The following is a 19,294-nucleotide window of genomic DNA, read 5'->3' on the forward strand; positions in this document are numbered from 1 at the left end:
ATGAAATTGGGTTTCGATTTAGTCTCAAACAACAATGCTTTATGGGTTCGTGTTCTTCGTTCGAAGTATGACATGAAGGAGTTGATTCTGAACAATATAGCAAGAGGGAAGTGTTCTTTCCTTTGGAGAGCTCTAGGTAAGGTTTGGCCTTTACTTTGTGAAAATTTAGTGTGGTCTAATTCTAGATGTTGGAGTAATTCTATGTGCATTAAGATATGTTCTAAGTTCACTTGGAATCCTCTAAAGCCCAAAATTGTTCACCTTGTCTACGAACTGAATCATTCATTAAATGGATTAAGAATCTATTCGATATGATAATAAGTGGGTCATCTATATTAAACTCTTTTATGACATTAGGTATTCTTCCATCACCTAAATCCAACAATTATTTGTTAAAATCAAATATTGCATAGGATGTCGTATTCCTAAGTTGCATATTTAGTGTTAAAGTGAACAATCAACAATGATTCCAGATATTTAATTTCAAAATGTTATTGGAAGTGCTCAAAATATTTCAAGATATTTGATTTAAAGATGAGAGATATTTCAAAAAGTACCCAAAAATGACCTAAAAACTCGTGACACAAATCTATCAAAAACCTAAAAAACTGTTTCAATTCATTAAGGGCACCTTTATCTTTTTTTTCCTTCATGCAAATTTTGCCCTATAAATACAAAGTTTTTGGTTTAGAATAAGAAAGCCACGTATAGCCACCTTAGTATTGTCTTATTTTTGTGTTTTCTTTTACTTGAGTTTTCAAAAAAAAAAAAATCTAGCCAAAGAGATTTTAACATTTTGATTCTCCAAGTTTATTATATATATCTAATTTCTTTTAATATTTTCTTTATTCTTTGGTATTTGCATATCTTCTGTTTCAATTATAAATATTTAGGTTTGTTAAATATAAAACTTGTATTTGATATATTTGTCTTGTCAATTAGAATTTTTAAATTCGTAAATATTTAATTATTTTAATATTTGTGACGAATAACATAGTTGTGTATGTTGAAGTATGTAATTTATTGTGAATATGTGACCTAATCTGAATGAACCATGTTTGTGTGTATTTATTGGTTAAAATTGGATCTCTCTAATTCTTAATGCTATTAATAAATTGAATCTTAGGCACTTCGTTACAAAGTTCTTTGCTAATAAGAGAAATAATTTCAACAAGCTTACTTTGGTTATTGAGAAGATAATGAAAGTTTGATTGTTAGATACTTGTCGGTAACTATAACTAATTTATTATGGAATATTAAAATTTATGTTTGCATTGATGATTAAACTTATGAATCAAAACCGATATTCTATACGTGACTAGATTCTTATCATATTGAAATTCTTATATTTTATTTTACTCTAATTTTAATTTTAATTTCAAAATCTCTTCTTCTTTTTTATCTTTGTTTTACTTGTTTTTACTAAATAAATAATATTATTTCCACTCTACTATCTACAAATATTTATATTATTAAATAAAATTTTATTTTTGTTAGTTTCACTATCACTCATTAAATTAATGACGCGATTCCTAAATTACCCCTTCTAGACGAGGTTGGAATATACGCCATATTAGAAAAATTTATGGTCTTCTATTCTAACTCGTACTTCTTATTTGCAAATAAGAAGCCTCTTTTTTGCTACATTCGCAATTATATTTATGGATTCATTTTCTGTTTTTTTATTCGTTATGTACTTTTTACAATTTTTATTATAATTGTTTCTACTACACAACAAATGTATTATTTTAATCTTCTCATACCATAAGCTTTTTAAATGTTAAACTAACTTAAAAACAGACATCACCAACTTAATATGTAATACAATTAACACATGCGTAGCATGAGTATACACATCGGAAGCGCGGCCCTGAGAATGATATGATAAATGGTGCCTTCAGAGACGAATCCGACAGGCAACATGTGATAACGCCAAAACCTGGGACATGGGTTCATTGCTCTTGCTTTTCACGCCGTCTCAGCCGCTTTAAAGCTGCTTTTAGATAAATACATTTTTAAACACAATTTATCACAAGTCAGTCATCCAACAACAAAGTATTACTATTTATTTGGGTTGTGACACTGATGTCTGTTAGCACAAGTCGGTATCATCCTTTTTGGATGTCGACCGGCTTCTTCTCAACGATTTGTATTCAAAAGTGCACTTAAGTATAACTGAAGGTCGTGGGTACCAACATGGGAAGCACACTTTTAAGTCGCAAAATCTTGAATGATCCATAACGCTTAAAGAAGATAATACCAATCTATGAACACGTGGATGCACCATAGCATAAGAAAATCAGTGTACCAAGATTGTAAAATATTACGAATGAAAATCAAACTTTAAGTGCTTCAATCATTCACACAAATTTTAAAAACTTGTTAATTGATAAACAAAAAGAAACCAAATCTCCAGACGTGCTGAACCATATATTTCTAACCTAAATCACTAACCTTGTTAATAGATGATTTCCAAATTCTCAACTTTTGATTGCTTTGGAACCTCCAGTTGAAGCAACTTGGTGCACTGCATGCAGAATCAAAAGCACTCCCACAATCACTTAGAAGGCATACACTACTGAAAAACGTTGAATACTATGTTACCCGGAATTTTAATTTCTATATTTGAATATGAGTACGAAAATATGCTAAATACATGGAAAAGGAATAAAACATACTCACTGAATGCTCACTCTCAAGTCCAAATAACACGGCTTAACATCCAAATCAGATGTATAAGCATTTGATGTCGCATCCATGTGGAAGCAAATATATAAAATTCACAAGGACAAAAATCCGTTTACACTCACCTGAGATGTCTTGAGTTCTAGTTCATCCCATTCTGACGAGGGATTGCTGCCTTCAACTATCCCGGTTCCGGCGTATACCAATGCTCCAGAATCCTATCAACTTAAACTGTCAAATATTTTGCTGACAGCAAAAAAGCTTTCTTACAACAATTTAAAATGATTAAATTGACTCACTACAAGTATAATAAGGTGATAATCTTGTTGAAGGTCATTGAAAAAGGAAAGCATTGATGTGGAATAATATGAAGCTTTGATGATACTTCAATGCTCACTCAAAAGTCAAACATGCTTTAGTAGAGGTCATTATTTAATTAGCTCACCTTTTCCACTAATGCTGACCTTATACCAACTGCAAACTCACTTTCTCCTCCTCCAAACCAACCAACTGGTCCAGCATACATCCCTCGGTCAAACATTTCTGAAGGCAGAAAAGTTTAAGAAATGAGTATAGCAGCCATAAAATGGTTTTGTTCAGTAAGAGAATGGTAATTGGCAATCTTAAGTTTTTAGACACATCATTTTCCCTAGATCACTAAACAATGAACATATGGAGCACAAGATGTCAAGCTGTAAAACTTAAGGAGGAACTCAACATTTCTATAGACCCGACTTTTCAAATTTCCTCAGGTATCCGTGTCCAGTTTATATATTCAAACAGAGATACAAGGTTAGTAATCTCCAAATATTTGAAAAAGCTTTTAAAAGTCGAGTATATCTGTGTTGAGTATATCTGTGCCGATCACATACTCCTATCCCACGCTCATCCCAAGTAACATGGCAGTAGAAGAACAAACAAAAACATTGTATATAATATGTAAGGATACCAGTTTCTGAAATGAAGAGGCGTGCAGCTTCTTTTGGAAGTCCACAAACTGCTGGAGTTGGGTGGAGAGAAGACAAGATTTCAAACTACACAGGAACGTAGGAACACAAAATATATCACAACAGCGAAGCTATAGAGAAAGCTACCGCCCAGATCTTTGACAAATTAGAAGTCTATGTATTGAGACTACTACAGCTAACTGCTCATTCTAGAATCAACAACAATTAAGAGTATGGAACTTTAATAAAACAGTTTATCCAAACTGACATATTAGATCATGCAACAAAAAATTATTAGTGCTCTGATGGAGTTTTCGTTATTTGACATATGAAACTTATAATGAAATTACCTCATCATCTTCCCTTCTCAGGTTACCAGACAACTGGGCATATAAATGTTGAATTCTTCGAAGTTTTCGTACCGTTTTCTTTGGTTCAACAACAACTCTATCACATACAGACTGTGAAGCAGAAAAGAGTAGAACAATCACTTTTTTTTCAGGTAAAACAGAGGCTTCGGTTCAAACTCTCTGAAATTAAAACTTGATATTCTTTATATTTTATAAACATATTTAAAAATTATATGAATAGCCTTTTGATTTAAAGCATTTCAGGAAACTTAAACAATAAATATACACAGAAGAGGTAAAACAAGTAAGACTTGAACACACAAAGACGAAACATATGCCAGAACGATTGTTGCTAAATATATCCTTGTGAGTGAACAGCAAGCATATGCCAGAACGATACAAAATACCGCAAGTACAGTGGTTTTTTAAAGAAATAGTGGCATCCCATGATAGCATGATTAAACCATGCCCTTTCTTGAGACCACTGAAATAGTGGTAATATGTTTTTATCTTTGACATTAGCTCACGTGTTTAAGTGCAGGAGAGGATGCACGATAGCATTGGAGAGTGCATCAACCTAAATGATTCTACGAAAGAACTTTAATTACATAAAAGTCCTAGTGAAAGAAATTTCAGTGCCTAGAAAAGCAAATTGACAAATTGAGATATCGGAAGAAAACTTGCCTCTAATTTGTTTTGTATGTTTTCTCGTACTACGGTAAATTCCAGGTGGTCCTTGGGACTACATGATTCGCAACAAAAACAGGCTATTAATCGGTAACAAAAGAATTTATGTAATAACACATTGAAAAAACTGAAGTTATTCGGTAAAGAGTTGAGAGTAACAAAAGGAACCTGGAAAGAAGATCATGCTCTAATTGAAGATCAAGATCACTGGATTCACCTCTAGCGCGGGTTGCAGCCAGTGCCTCACTACTAATGCTTAGCCATTTTCTGTGAAATAGTCGCTCTGGCTATTCACCAAAGCTCGTATAAGTCAAAGCAAGAAGAAACTGTTGTATATAATATATATTATATGAAGTATTTTCAAATAAAAAAAATATATCCTTTCGTGGAATTGAATTTCAAATTTCAATTCAAACTTTGATTGATTTCAAATGTCACAATTATTCATAAATCTTTTAACATGAAAAGTTGTGATCCTTCATAAAAGTACTTAGACACCTATTGGTGCATTATATATAGATTTGGTTTGGAATAGAAAAAAAATTAATCACTTCTCATTCCAATTGTGAAAAATATTTTTTCTTTAGTGTTTCTTTGAATTCATTTTGATTTAGAACAATTCGTAGTACAATAAGAATTGTTCTGTTCGAGTAAAACCATAGTGTCCCAAGAATAGTATTTTCTAAAAATGCCTTGCCTTTATATTTTCAGATCCAATCCACACCTTGAGACACTTTTGATACTCAAAGCAATTCAAAACAACCTAAGTTCAGCAAAGGAGGCGGGGAGGTCATAATTTTCCATTTCCCTGCATCATTACTTCATCTACAAGAGAGCCTTACACCAATAAACTTCTAATCAAATACAAATTCTGAATGGCAGTGAAATCAGGTCCATGAACTTCAAAATAGTGACATGGAATGTGAGGACATTGTAAATTATGGTTAATTATCACTTTGCAAAGGGTAGAAACTATCTATTTGATATCATGAATAATAAGGATCATTCCAAAGAGAAATCGAGAAGAGTGTGTATTCTAAATAAAAATTAAACATGAGATCTAATATCAGCTGCAATGGAGTAGAAAGTGGGAAAAGGGATTTTAAGTATCTTACATCTAACAAGTTTTACTTCTATCAACTATGCTTAAACTTCAGTCATGGTCTCAAAACTATACCAATCAACTATCATGCAAAAATTCACATTCCTAGGAAATATATTGAACACACATTGTTGTCATAGGGGAAGAAGGAAAAATGGAGATAGAAGTAAAGAGCATGTGGCAGAGTAGAAAAAAAAAGAGATGTATATTGCACAATGAAATCTGCTGTCACACTTACTGTATTTCCCACAAATGCGGGTCCATTAGGTGGCTGAAGACAAAACTGATATGCATCTTCTCCTTCAACCTGCAGTAAGTATACAGCTCAATGAAATTTATCTTCCCTTATAACGCTTTATAGAAGAGAAGAAAACACAAAGAGTACCTGCAGACAAGCCAACGAAGCTATAGGATCGATATTTGTAGCAGTTAAAATCCTGCTGCTACGGGCAAGCACAACCTAGTTTTTCACATCAAAATGATTAACTAAAAACCTGATGTATAGTGCAGGAGAGTAGAAGGACTATGGTTTAGGGATGGTGTTTCGGAGACTTCATCAGCAGAAGGGATTAAAAATACCTTAACGAGCTGTGAGCTGCTTGTGTTTATTTCCTGCAAAGCTTTCTTTACAGCAAGATCCCAATGTGTCTTATTGGGAACATGAGTTTTACTAAGGATGGGTTCTCCTGAAGCTTCTTTCTTCAACTTTACAACAACTGAAGCAATCTTCATAATTGGAAATTTAATTAATTGCACAGTACTAAACAAATCAAAGAGGCTATAGGTATATAGGATGAGCAAAATAAGTTAAAAAGTTGAGGCACCTGTTGCATTGTGGTTTCAAGTGAATGAATGGCTTCATCCCAAGTCCATGAAAGGGCATTGTCCCATGCAATCGTTATGGCAAGCATTGAACTTCCTTCAAGCTCATCAAACTCAACCTGTCATTTGGTATGTAGCAGTAGGTCGTTTAAATACTAAAGAGACAAAATAAGAAGTTAACTGAATTATTCCCTACAAACTACTTGGTCAACAAAAACAAGGTCTCAACCTGAGGGACCATAAAGTAAAATGAACCAAACGCCTTCCATTCAGGTGATATATTAGCCGTCGCATCAAAACGAATTGCTCCATATGCACGAATCAAAGGGCACTTTGCAGACAGAAACCTTCAATCCAAAGAAAACAAAGATGACATACAACAAAATTCCAAATTCGTGAGGCATTATTTGCTTTGACCTGATAACTTTATTTAAGAGAAATCTGCACGATCTACCTCTTAATGGACCTCCAATCGTGATATGAGAAAGGATGAAGTTGTTGAAAGAAGACCGCCGAGCCGACACCGGCTGCACCAACAAGATTATGGGTAAAAGAGGTGTCGCCATTTCCATTACCTATGTCCATCAAGAGATTGGAACCATTTCCATTGGCTCTGCTTCTTCTACCAGAGAAGAAACAACGTGGAAGATTATCATGTTGAGCATGGAGCCACTCGATTGCTTCGATTTGCTCCTCGATCGGTACCTTTAAACAACACTTGCCAATTTCAGTTTTCTTTCTTTCTTTTTGTTTTGTCTTTACGGTGTTACTTTTGAAGAGCCGTTACTTGCGCGGACACACGAGTCCCTCCAACGGATTTAACAATAATCCATTTGAATTTACGGGTTTTTTAAACAGATAAACATTAATTTTGATTTTATGTATTATTATACATGAAATTTTTTTGTAATTTTTTTTATAAATCACTTACATAATTATCATTATCATTATAAAAATATTTTATATTTACATATTACATATATAAATAATTATATTTTTAATATATAAATAATTTGATGTATTTAGTTTTATACATATATAGTTGAGTTAAAATATACATTAAAATTATAATAAAAGTTTAAATTATGGTAAAATTTTAATAATATAATTATACTAAATCAAAATTTATATATAAAAATATAAATTAGATAAAAGATTTATGGGATTTGGTAGGTTTGAAGCTTCCATAGCTAAAAAGGTCATATATGTAAATAAATAAAATAGAGTTTATTGATTAAATAGTTCAATTTTTTAAAAATTTAGGGGAATAAATCATTTATTAAAAGAGTATGTGAAAGCGCGTCAAGTTGGACGCATTTTCTGCTCAATTGGCAGGAAAGCGCATCCACCTTTAAATTGCATTTTTTAACTTTTCTAACATAATTCCTCTTTCACTCGCATTATAATTTTTATTTCATGTTGTTTTAAATTTTTTATTTTTAATTAATATTTTTAACATATAAGCTCATTTGGTTAAATAAATATTGATTATATCCTTAATTCCCAGATTCAATTCATCTTCTAAACACATTTTTAGTTTTTTATTTCATGTTGTTTCAAAAAAAAATTATTATAATAAATATATTGTTTTCAATTTTTTTATTTTTAATTCATCTTTTTATTAATAAATATTTTATTTATGAAATCAAATAATTATTACAAATATCATTATTTTTAGTAAATATAATTTTTATATGTGTAATATTTATTTTCAATTCATATCATGGGTGTAGTAAATTTTAGTATTATATTTTTATGTGTATTTAAAATATTTCATAAATAAACATAATAATATTTGATATAATTAATTGAAATATTTCACATATAAAAATATTTTAAATATCATACCCATAATGCAGATAAAAATAACAATGATATTTGAAATATTTAAATATAAAAATAATATTTATATTAGAATTAATTATTTCATTTTATAATATTAAAATCATCATACCCATAATACACGTGGAGAAAATAAATATTTGACATATAAATATTATATATAAAGAAAAATATATAAAAAATTAGTTAATATTTATATTATATATAAAGGAGTTATTAATTTTAAATATTTTTAACATAATGATATATGTAAAATATATATATATTATATGATTTTATAAATAAAAATTATTAATTAAAAGATGAATTAAAAATAATATATTTGAAAATAATATATTTATTAATTAAAATAAAAATTTGAAACAATAAGAAATAAAATTATAAATTATAGATATATTTATTAATTAAAAATTTTGTCATCTTTCAATTGTTAGTTCAACGTGGTTTTAGGTACAATAATTGCTAAATTATTACTAAATTTATATTTAAAATTGTTACTAAATGTTTTTATTTGCATCGGTTATTTCACAAAATAATTTTAAATGTTTCAATTTACAAATTAAAATTCAAACATTTTTCTTTTTCGATTTTTGACATTGATCATTAGATTGATTTGAATCTAAGATATGTTTTTCTACTCATTGATAAGTCATTGTACCGATCATCAGTTGAATTTTTTTAAAAAAAAGTTAACAATTGAATAATTAAAATAAAAATTTTCGAATAATTTAATTACCATCTTAATTTAGTTTAGTGACTTTGGATGTAAATATTTTGGGACAAGGAAAATGGAAGAGGATGTCACACAAACCGGTTTGTGGCAACAGCCATTATCTTGGAGATAATGACAGAAGAAATTAGCAAATCTTGCGTGTTCCTGGATGTTTAATTATGAAGGAAGGGGAAGTTTACCTGAAGTCGAAGAATGCCAGAGGTAAGAGGAGGAGTGTTACATTTCAAGTCTCTAATAGCTACATCCAACCTCTCCATTGCCTTTGATGGAGATGGAACCGCTGTTAACGTGCGTGTCTCTATGCTGCCTATAGGGAGTTTGGGGTCTCCTTCGCACCCATTCATCAATGCTACTACTCTCCTAGTCTCATATTTCTGCTCCATTTTTAAACATTCCTTTACTTAATTAAATTATATCATAAATAAGATGGTTAGCAGAACACATAGAAAGAAAACAGAAAGTATAGAATTACGTTGTGAAACAGTGGGAGGGAACGTGTGTGACTGTGAAGAGCATAAGAAATTTTGCATTTGGTGGTCTCTGAATCCATGAAACACGTAGTTAGGTAATGTCTCACTACAGCACCGGCCATTATTTTCGGCGATGAACAATACTGCACACACAAAAGAAAGAAACAAAGAAAGCTCAAGTTTCAGCAGCAGCCTCAACTTTTTTGTTAAAAAAACAAGTGGCAACCACTATTATTTATACCACTAATTACCAAAGGCCACATGATAAGGAAAATCACACCTGCCCATACCATTACATGGGCAAATTTTAGGTTTTTTTATTGATGCATTATCTATCTTTCCCTTTTCCAATGAAAATCACACTTGCCCATCCCATTGCGTTGGAAACTTTTAAGATTTTTTACCTAAATAATATAAAAAATTTAATTATTGAAATGGTATTGTTTTGCCATTATTTACGAAAATAAATAGAAGTAATTTTTTTAAAATAATCTTTTGTGGTACTGCCTGAGTACTCTGTGACACCGATATGTAGTTACTTAAAAATATGGTATTGCTGACATGTCAAGCACCACTGAAATAAATTAATTTATAATTTTTTTAAATTTTTAAAAGATTTTAAAAAATATATATAAAAAAATTAAAAAATCGATAGAATCATTATTAATTAGTCACATCAGTGGCAGGCCGACAGGCCACTGCTACCTGACAGCGTGGGCTTACAGCCTGCCACCAACATAACTGGTCAGTCACGGATTCTACCTATTTTTACTTTTCCAGCTTTTATTTTTAATTTGTTGATATATTAAATGTTTATTATATATATTAATTTTCAACATAAAATGGGGTGGGTTTGATCCCAACCCGACACAATCAATCCATCAAAGAAAAAGAAAAAAAAAGCCAAGGATTCTCCCCAGTCACAGCGCAAAAAAAAGTATGTTAATTTTCTTTTGTAATATTAGAATTATTTATATTTTAAATTTGTAATATTAAATTTTTTATAATAATCATTATTATTAGTTTAGGTTTGTGTTAAAATTTATTTATTGATACATTATTTGATAAGATTAATATTAAGGTATGTTAACTTTGAAAACTATATTTTGTTTGAATTATTAGAATTGTGTATGTATATTTTGTAGAGTAGGTTTATTAAGATAGTTTTGGTAGTAGAATTATTTTAGTAAATATAACATTGATAGAGTTGTGTATTAAGATAGTTTTGGTAGTGTATGTTGATTTTATTTTTAATGATAATTTGTATAGTTTTAAATATAACATTGATCATTATATTTTGATCGAATGATTACACTTATGTTGAAAGTAATATTAAGATTCGTTTGACTAGTGTATTTTTTTATTATAATAATAGTTTGTATATTTTAAAATATAACATTGAACATTATATTTTTGTTTGAATAATTAGATTTGTGTTGAAAATAATATTAAGATACTTTTTATATATAAAAAGTTAATTACGAAAATGGGCTACTGAAAAGAAAATTTCGTTTATTTTATATTGTATATTTGTTAAGTCAATGATTAAAATTTTAATTGTTTGTGTAAATATTGAAATGGGTTCTTTAATTACAGCAGAAGATCACATAGCAAGGATGATTCATGTGTCGGTAAAAAAAGTTCTATTTTTTATTCAAGAGTATATACGTAAAGTTGCAGATAATTTTTTATTTAACTTGAAGATCTTAACTAATGTTGTAATTTAATATGATTAGGATTCATACCGCGTGTTGAGGCCGCATGGCCATGGTCCGAGCTACCGGCAGGACAAATGGATTATGCCTTACCTAGATGCCACCGTATTTGGATCAGCGACGTTAATTTGTGTGTTTGAGTTAAGGGCCGACTTAATATTAACATTGGTTGAGCCGTGGCGCCCAGAGACGCACACATTTCATTTTCCATGTGGGAAATGAATCATCACAATGAAGGGTGACGCATTGCAATTAAAGCTCCCCATGGATGCAGTAACCAGTTCAAGAAAAGTAGAAGAACCTGCGGCGCTCTACTATGACTTGCTTAGACACTCTCCCTGTGATGCTGGAGCTAAATTTACAGATTTAAAATTTTTGTGGTTGAAGGTAAATTTCAAAACATTGTTGAGTAATGCGGCTGAGAGGTAGAAGATGTGCGTTGCACGAGCATATATACTGCAGCTTATAGGGGGTACTTATCCCAGACGCTAATAATAAAAAATTCCACTTGATGTACCTACCACTACTACCTAATTTGCAAGTTGTCTATTCCTACAGTTGGGGATTAGCAGTACTAGCTACGTTGTATCATGAGTTTTTTTAAGCAACAAAGCACAAAACACGATATATAAGCAGGTGCCTGGTACTGCTACAATCTTGTGCGCTATACAAGATGTCATTTCTGTCATCAGTAGGCCACCAAGCACATGTGTTCCCACTTCTGAATAGGTAAAACAAAATTGAAACTTGGATCAAGATTTTTTTTATGAAAGTATGTTCTGAGGAGTTTGCTTTATTTTTTAGATGATATACTTTTTCGAATATCGAAAAGTCAGAAACACTCATTGTCTACCAACAGATGATCGAGGCACACGCCAAGGAGGGGGTAATTTATTTTCATAAAATAAAATTATATTAATGTCATTTAATTACTTTATTTATATAATTATGTTATTATAGGTATTTTAATTATGTTACCGTAATCATGTTATTAATTGTATAGTTCGTGTGGATGTCGTATAGCGCGTCAGACTTTGCGTCTGTTATTCCTTCGTCAGCTAGCTCTCATGCACTCATCTGGTGCATTAACGCACCCGTGTTGAATTTTTCAACAGTGAAGTAGTACAATAGAGATCGAGTGTTGCGTCAATTCGGGTGTCATCAAGATATTCAAGACGTTCCTATGCATTTGGATGATGACACCTACGAAATTAACAATAGGAGGAAAGATTCAAAGAATTGGGTATTAAAACATCAAGAATATATTACGTTGTGGAACGCCCGATTGAAGAGAAAGCCTCAGTTGGAATCATATTTTTTTTTATTTCACTCCCTCGGTTGACTACCAGGAGTGGTACATGTAGAATGGGCTACCTTACCTATATAGTGGTGAATTGATGGTAGGCCCTCCATATATGCGCCGACAAGGTCCCCATCACAACCGACCTTGTCACCCGCCTCCTCCTTCCCCACCAGAGCCCGAGCCTAGACCTACAATGGCATACACATAATCGATCGGTAGTTCCTACCATATTGAGTTGAGGGTAAATAGTTTTGCCCTAGAGTACTCGGGTTATGCACTTCACCCGGAGATGGACAGTTACAATTATTCCTATCAGCAACCGAGGTCACCATTGATGTTTGATACATTTAGCCCATTGCCACCCCAGTACTTCACCCCTCCCGAGCAAACCTTTGTGACACTATTTTTCTAGTTTGCTCAGTACACCCCAAGGTTTGCCTATGGGTGATGGGAATGTAGGTTTGAGTGAGTTGAACATTGACTATTGGGAGCATCCACAACACGAACAAACGCCACTATGACGGTACACCCTACAGATGACTCCGTCAAACCATCAATTTTTGATGGTTTAAAACTGATATGGGACAAATTGACCCCCCTCATTCTAAGGAAAATGCCTAGGAGACCAAAAAAAAAACAAAGTAAGAGAATAAGGAGAAATAATAATAATAATAATAATAATAATAATAATAATAATAATAATTAAATTTTATTCAATTCCTACTTATTCCCAATTTAATTTTAACTAAGCTTACTTATTTTTTTCTAACTTAATTCACACTCTATTTCTACTCAAATTTCTTCTAAACTCAAATTTATCTACTAATTTTTTCAGCATTTTTTTCACAAATTTCGAATTTTCTCAATTTAATCCCTAAAATTCAAAACTTATAGTTTAGTTCACAATTTAATCCTTTTATCAACTCTAACTAGAAACTCTATCAAATAAACCCTCAATTCCCTCATTTATTCAACATAAACCCTAATTTAAGGCTTTTTATAACTTAATCCCAACTATGTAAAACTTACAACTTAGTTTACAAATCAATCTTTTATCTATTCTAACTAGAAATTCTATCAACTAAACCCCTAATTTAACAACTTGTTCAAAATGTATCATGTTCAAAAACCTATGAACTTCCATAACCTCCACTTAATTTCAACAAAACTTCGTTTTAAAGCTTCTAAAACATCAAAATGAAGAGAAAATGTCTAAATTTAGCTTACCAATTAACTTGAAGCTTTAAAATCTGAATTTCCCCTTTTCTTTTTCTTTCCCTTTTTCTTCCCCTGTTTTTCGTCTCTTTCTCTGTTTCTATTATGTTCTTCTTTTGTTTCTTTGTCTTTTTATTTTACTTACTTTACTTTATTTCTTTTATTATAACTAATAATATTAATAATAATAAAAATCTTTTACTTATTATTTAAGCATATATTTATTTTTATTACAAGTGTACCTATGTAATTATTACTATTACACTTGTCTTAATCTTTACCATACATTTGTCATCTATTTAATTTATATAATATAATACAATATAATATATTATATTATATAATAAAATAATATATAAAAAACATAAAAATCTAAGATGTTTATCACTTTTACCGTCCCATTTCTTATTAATGGCTTAATTACTATTTTAATCCTTTTATTTTTATTAATCTATAATTCAACTTTTACCCTAGATCAATTTAGTCCTTTTTCTTAATTTCTCTTAATTAAACTAAATTCACCCAATTAATACCTAATTAAAACACAACTAGTCTAGTAAATATTTCTAATAATTATTTTCGAACTCAATTTACTAAGACGGAGGCCTGATAATATACTTTTTTTTCCCGATGCTTGTGAATTTTGGGTCATTACATGGAATAATTGCTAAGGTTCTTCTTTTTCTTATTCTTCTCCTTCTTCTATTGTCCAGCCCAACTAGTGTTCTTAAATTGTGGCCGTTTACAAAGATGACAGTTCAGCTTTCTGTTACAGACGTAACGAAAAAATGGTTACTGGTGATTAGTTTGTTATTTTTCGTAAAGTTTAGTAATTGTTAGTAGGGGTGTTCATTCGGTTAACCGGCCCGAAATAACATTAACCGAATTAACCGACCTTTTAAAATCTTTAACTGTTAACCGAACCGAAATTTTTTCGGTTAATTCGGTCGGTTAACCGAATTAACCGAAAATTATATGTTTTTTTATTTTTGGTTAAAAATTAACCGAATTAACCGAATTAACCAAATTGAATCACTACATAATTAAATTATTTTTAGACTTTTAGACTTTAGTTTTAGTCTTAGTTTTAAAATTTTATTTTTATTTATTAAATTATTTGTAATTTAATTTTATGATTGGGTTGGGTTGGGTAATTGGGTTGGGTTAAATACTTGGGTTTAGATTGGGTTTAGATGAATAGTGGGCCTATTTATATATTATAATTTTATTTATTAATTTTTTCGGTTAACCAAAAAAATTCGGTTAACCGACCGGTTTCGAACCGAATTAACCGTTAACCGAAAAATCAAAAAATAATTAACCGATCCCCGACCGAAAAAATTCGGTTAACCGACCGATTAACCGAATTCGGTCGGTTAACCGAATTTTTTCGGTTTTATCCGAATTTTGCACACCCCTAATTGTTAGTGCACTTTACCCTTAATCTAAATATACATTAATCGATTGAATTTCTTAAAAATGATAATTTTTAAGAAAAATTATCAGATTAGGCCATTTTTTCGAAAAATTACAGGACTAAGCTGATTTTACGAGAACGCTTCTAGCTAAAGGCATTCTCAACTGATTAATAAAAAAAGTGTTTTCAATTGGAAGCATTTTCAACGTATTTGTAGGGGTGAGCAAAATCTAATTCAATTAAAAAAACTCGATAAAATTTTCAAATTTTAAATTAAATAGTTCGAGTTATTTGAGTTAATCAAGTTATTTGGATCAACTTGAATAAAAAATTAAATTTTTCGATTTAACTCAAATATGAATTACACAATTCGAGTTATCCGAAAATCCGAATATGAAAAGGCAAAACTACGTCATTTTGATAAATGTTTACATTTTCTAAAGTTAAAAGTCAAAACCATTAAGTTAAAAGGTAAAACTACGTTGTTTTGATAAACATTTACTCATTAAATTAAAAGGCAAAACTATTATATTATTTATGTAGTTAAATGATTTTATACTTCGTTTATTAGTTAAATAATCGGTTCATATAAATGCAACATTGAGTATAAGTAATAGGATTCGTTAACTCGACTCGACTTGACTCGAAATTTTTTGACTCGATTCGATCTGATTCGAAAAAAATTCTAATTGAGTTTGGTTGCTAAAATAGGATTCGTCAACTCGACTAACTCGAAATTTTTTGACTCGATTCAACTAGACTCGATCAAATACTCACCCTACGTATTTTTAGGAAAACACTTCCAATTGGAAGCACTTTCTACCCTAATATCCTTTTTTTTTACTTTTATTTTTTTTGGTATCACATCTTGTGAAAATAAAACTTATAAAACAGGTCTTTATATAGATCCATGTCTCATTTCTCTTGTTTTCTTAAGCGATGTGAGAAATGGGTCTATATAGACTCATAATCCATTTGTAGTTTTTTCCTAGACAATGTGAGATTACTTGCTCTTTTAACTAACAACATAAGATTAAAAGCTACACTTAATTTTTTTAAAAATTAAAGACAAAACTTTGTACAACATTAAACTCTAGGAACAAACTTTGTACACTTAATTGCAGTATGTTAAAGTTTAATGTTGTACAAAGTTTTGTCTTTAATTTTTAAAAATTAAGTGCAGTCTTTAATCTTATATTGTTAGTTAAAAGAGTAAGCAATCTCACATTGTCTAGGAACAAACTGCAAATGGATTATGAGTCTATTTAGACTCATATCCCACATCGCTTAAGAAAACAAAGGAAATAAGACTTGGGGTCTATATAAAGACATTTTGTATATTTAATTTTTACAAGAGGTGGCACCAAAAAAAAAAGATATTGGGTGCAGAAAGGGTTGTTTTTTTACAGTTACACTAAAAATGTTTTCAATTAAAAGCATTTCACAAAATCGGCCTAATCTCATAATTTTTGAAAAAAAAGGCTTAATTTAATATTTTTTTAAAAGATATTTTTCAGACATTCACTCAATTATTTCCATTCAAAATATTATCCCAACTATTCAAATTGATGATATTTTAATTTATCATTTAAATTATTGAGACAAATTTGTTATGTGACTTAAAATAGTTGTTGAGATAATTGTTTAATTTTGCTTAATTTTTTAATGAATAAAAATAAGTTTTTGTTTAAATATTAATTATCAGATTAGCACTCTTTTTACAAATAAGCTGAAAACACAGTTAGAAGTGTTTTTATAAAATCTAACCTAATCTCATAATTTTTCGAGAAAAATATCTAATCTGATAATTAAAAAAACATTTTCATACATTCACTCAATTATTTCCATTCAAAATATTATCCCATCTATTCACGATATTTTAATTTATCATTTTTAATTATTGGGACAATTTTTTATGTGACTTAAAACAATTGTTAATTTTGTTTAAATATTTAATGAATAAAAATAAGCTTTATGTTTAAATATTAAATTTTAACTCAATATTTTTTTTAAAATAAATAGATATTATCCGAGACCAATCCCATCAAAGCATGTTTGTGAAACAGGAGGCTGCCAAAACAACCGGAATTAAATTTTTTATAATTTTTTTAAATTATCTCTGTAGAATATTAGGAGGCACGTGAGTAAAGGGTCTTTCAATGATAGGTTAAAGTATGTGAAATCTCTTATTATATTAATTTTTATTATTAAATAATTAATTAAATTTATTATATTGAAAATTACTTTTCAAAAGAGACTCCATTTATAAAACCATAAAAGATTTAAAAGTATTATAATATTAATTATATTTCAATTTAGTTTTATTTGATTCTTTTTAATAATACGAATCTAATTTGATCTATTTAATAGTAGAGGATTAATTTGATCAAATCCTTATAATAAAGGGACCTCTCAAGTACATTCACATCTAATAATATATATACACTATTATTTAAGTATCCGATTGAGTTAGTCAACCAAGCATGAAACTACAAAAATATTGTTTTGTAATTAAAATAAGTTATTTTATTCAAGAATATTTTAATTTTTTATTTAAAATTAGTAACCATGTGAAAGGAGAACTCCCTTTCAATAGAAGCATCAATACATTCCCCTCGATAAGTTGTTTCAACAAAGGTGCGATGGATGTTAATTCTTAAGCAATCTTGAGAGAGTTTTTATGACGTTTGGAATAATCTCATTCTGATTTCATGAGACGGCCTCTCAGTCTTCTTCCAGTACTCTATTTTTGGAAGTATCTTATGGCAGCTGTAGACCGAGCTCAAACTAGAGAAACAATTGAGATCATTCAAGAGGTTTTTTTGTATCTAAGCCTGGTATGCCTTGGTACTCCACCATGATCATTGAATTTTCATGCTGCCTTCTGCTTTGACAAAAACAATTGAAGACTAGTTGTCGTCTTCCAGCAGCAAGAATCTCAGTTCTCAACGAACGTATCCATTCTTGACCCTATCCTTTTCAAAATCAATTGGGTAGTTGAGAACTTTACAATTTCACTGAGTTTTGACATTTTTAACGTTCAAAAGAGTGTCCTTCTCTTCAATGTTTTTTAACCATCAGCAGCCTTGGCATTACATTTACATACTTGATCCAACTTGACAAGCATGATTATGAAGTCTCATCTTAGTTCTACTTCACTATCACTGCGAATTTCAGAATCAGTTGCAACTTCTAAAAGCAATATAATTATTCAACTTTTCAATATTTTCGTCATTCTCACTTTTTGAGTCTTCATCGCTCCATGAAACATTAAAAGAATTTTTTCATAGTGGTTGCTCACTCGACTTGTACATGACCAAACCCTTCACACTCGTAACACTGAATGCCTCTCTTCGGGTTCTCATCAAGAGCTTCACCTTTCCCTTTTTCCTTAATTGAATTTTTTACCTTTACTCTATTTGGAGTTCTACGTGTTTCCATCCGTTCTTGCAGCTATTCCAAGGCAACGTTTCCTTTTAGGCTCTTCAAGGTTCATCATAAATGTTTGTAGTGACCCAATGAATGGCGTCCTCTATAGTAGTCACTTTAATGCGCATTTGGAGTTAGCATTCTCAGAGTTAGCATTTGGAGTTTAGACTATTTAAGTGTACAAGTCCATTTTGTAATCTCCAAGATTGTCCAAGCTGCTTTTATAACGAGATGTGTCTGAGCTCTTGATAATCAACTTCATAGAAGATGGCTTCTCATTATCAGTTGTCCAGGTGAGGTGACCTTTAAATTGTTATGTTTCATTTAAAAGTAGGTAAGAGATTGTTTATATAATGTGTTTTCAAACAAATTAATTAGTATCATTTTAATAAGAAAGAATTTCATGATTCATATAATAACTGAAAGAAGAGAGAAGTATGTATTGTAGAAATAACCATTTTAAAGCTTTCTCCAAACCAAATGAAGATGTTTGAGTCGCCTATCTCCACAATAGGACATACAAGTTTTTCTTGGTATTCTGACCAAACCATAACACTGAAAAATACACCTTTATTCT

The 19,294-nt window shown here is 30.3% G+C and overlaps 1 protein-coding gene and 1 long non-coding RNA gene across 10 annotated transcripts; one reads left to right on the forward strand and one right to left on the reverse strand.

Moving 5' to 3' along the window:
• Positions 1-1,743: 1,743 nt before the first annotated feature.
• LOC105764622 (isochorismate synthase 2, chloroplastic) lies at positions 1,744-13,973 on the reverse strand. Of its 7 annotated transcripts, none has more exons than XM_052625870.1 (17): positions 13,884-13,973; positions 9,641-9,781; positions 9,348-9,542; positions 7,048-7,298; positions 6,823-6,940; positions 6,596-6,712; positions 6,351-6,497; positions 6,157-6,231; positions 6,010-6,078; positions 4,838-4,956; positions 4,667-4,724; positions 3,983-4,093; positions 3,635-3,719; positions 3,131-3,228; positions 2,811-2,903; positions 2,455-2,527; positions 1,744-1,993 (listed from the first exon to the last, which is right to left on the reverse strand). In XM_052625870.1, exons 2-16 carry the CDS (start codon positions 9,758-9,760, stop codon positions 2,459-2,461), a joined length of 1,725 nt encoding a protein of 574 aa, XP_052481830.1. In that variant the 5' UTR covers positions 9,761-9,781; positions 13,884-13,973; the 3' UTR covers positions 1,744-1,993; positions 2,455-2,458. The 7 variants fall into 7 exon arrangements, with proteins under 7 accessions (XP_052481830.1, XP_052481827.1, XP_052481829.1 ...); XM_052625867.1 differs by lacking the exon at positions 13,884-13,973 and adding an exon at positions 11,384-11,422; XM_052625869.1 differs by lacking the exon at positions 13,884-13,973 and adding an exon at positions 9,880-10,025.
• LOC128035622 (uncharacterized) lies at positions 10,493-12,149 on the forward strand. Of its 3 annotated transcripts, none has more exons than XR_008192164.1 (3): positions 10,493-10,575; positions 11,238-11,269; positions 11,375-12,149. It is a non-coding gene; the product is annotated as an uncharacterized LOC128035622 (long non-coding RNA). The 3 variants fall into 3 exon arrangements; XR_008192165.1 differs by having other exon boundaries at positions 10,503-10,575; positions 11,235-11,269; XR_008192166.1 differs by lacking the exon at positions 11,238-11,269 and having other exon boundaries at positions 10,497-10,575.
• Positions 13,974-19,294: the final 5,321 nt, after the last annotated feature.

Source organism: Gossypium raimondii, chromosome 12 (assembly GCF_025698545.1).
Source record: "Gossypium raimondii isolate GPD5lz chromosome 12, ASM2569854v1, whole genome shotgun sequence".
Lineage (NCBI taxonomy): Eukaryota > Viridiplantae > Streptophyta > Magnoliopsida > Malvales > Malvaceae > Gossypium > Gossypium raimondii.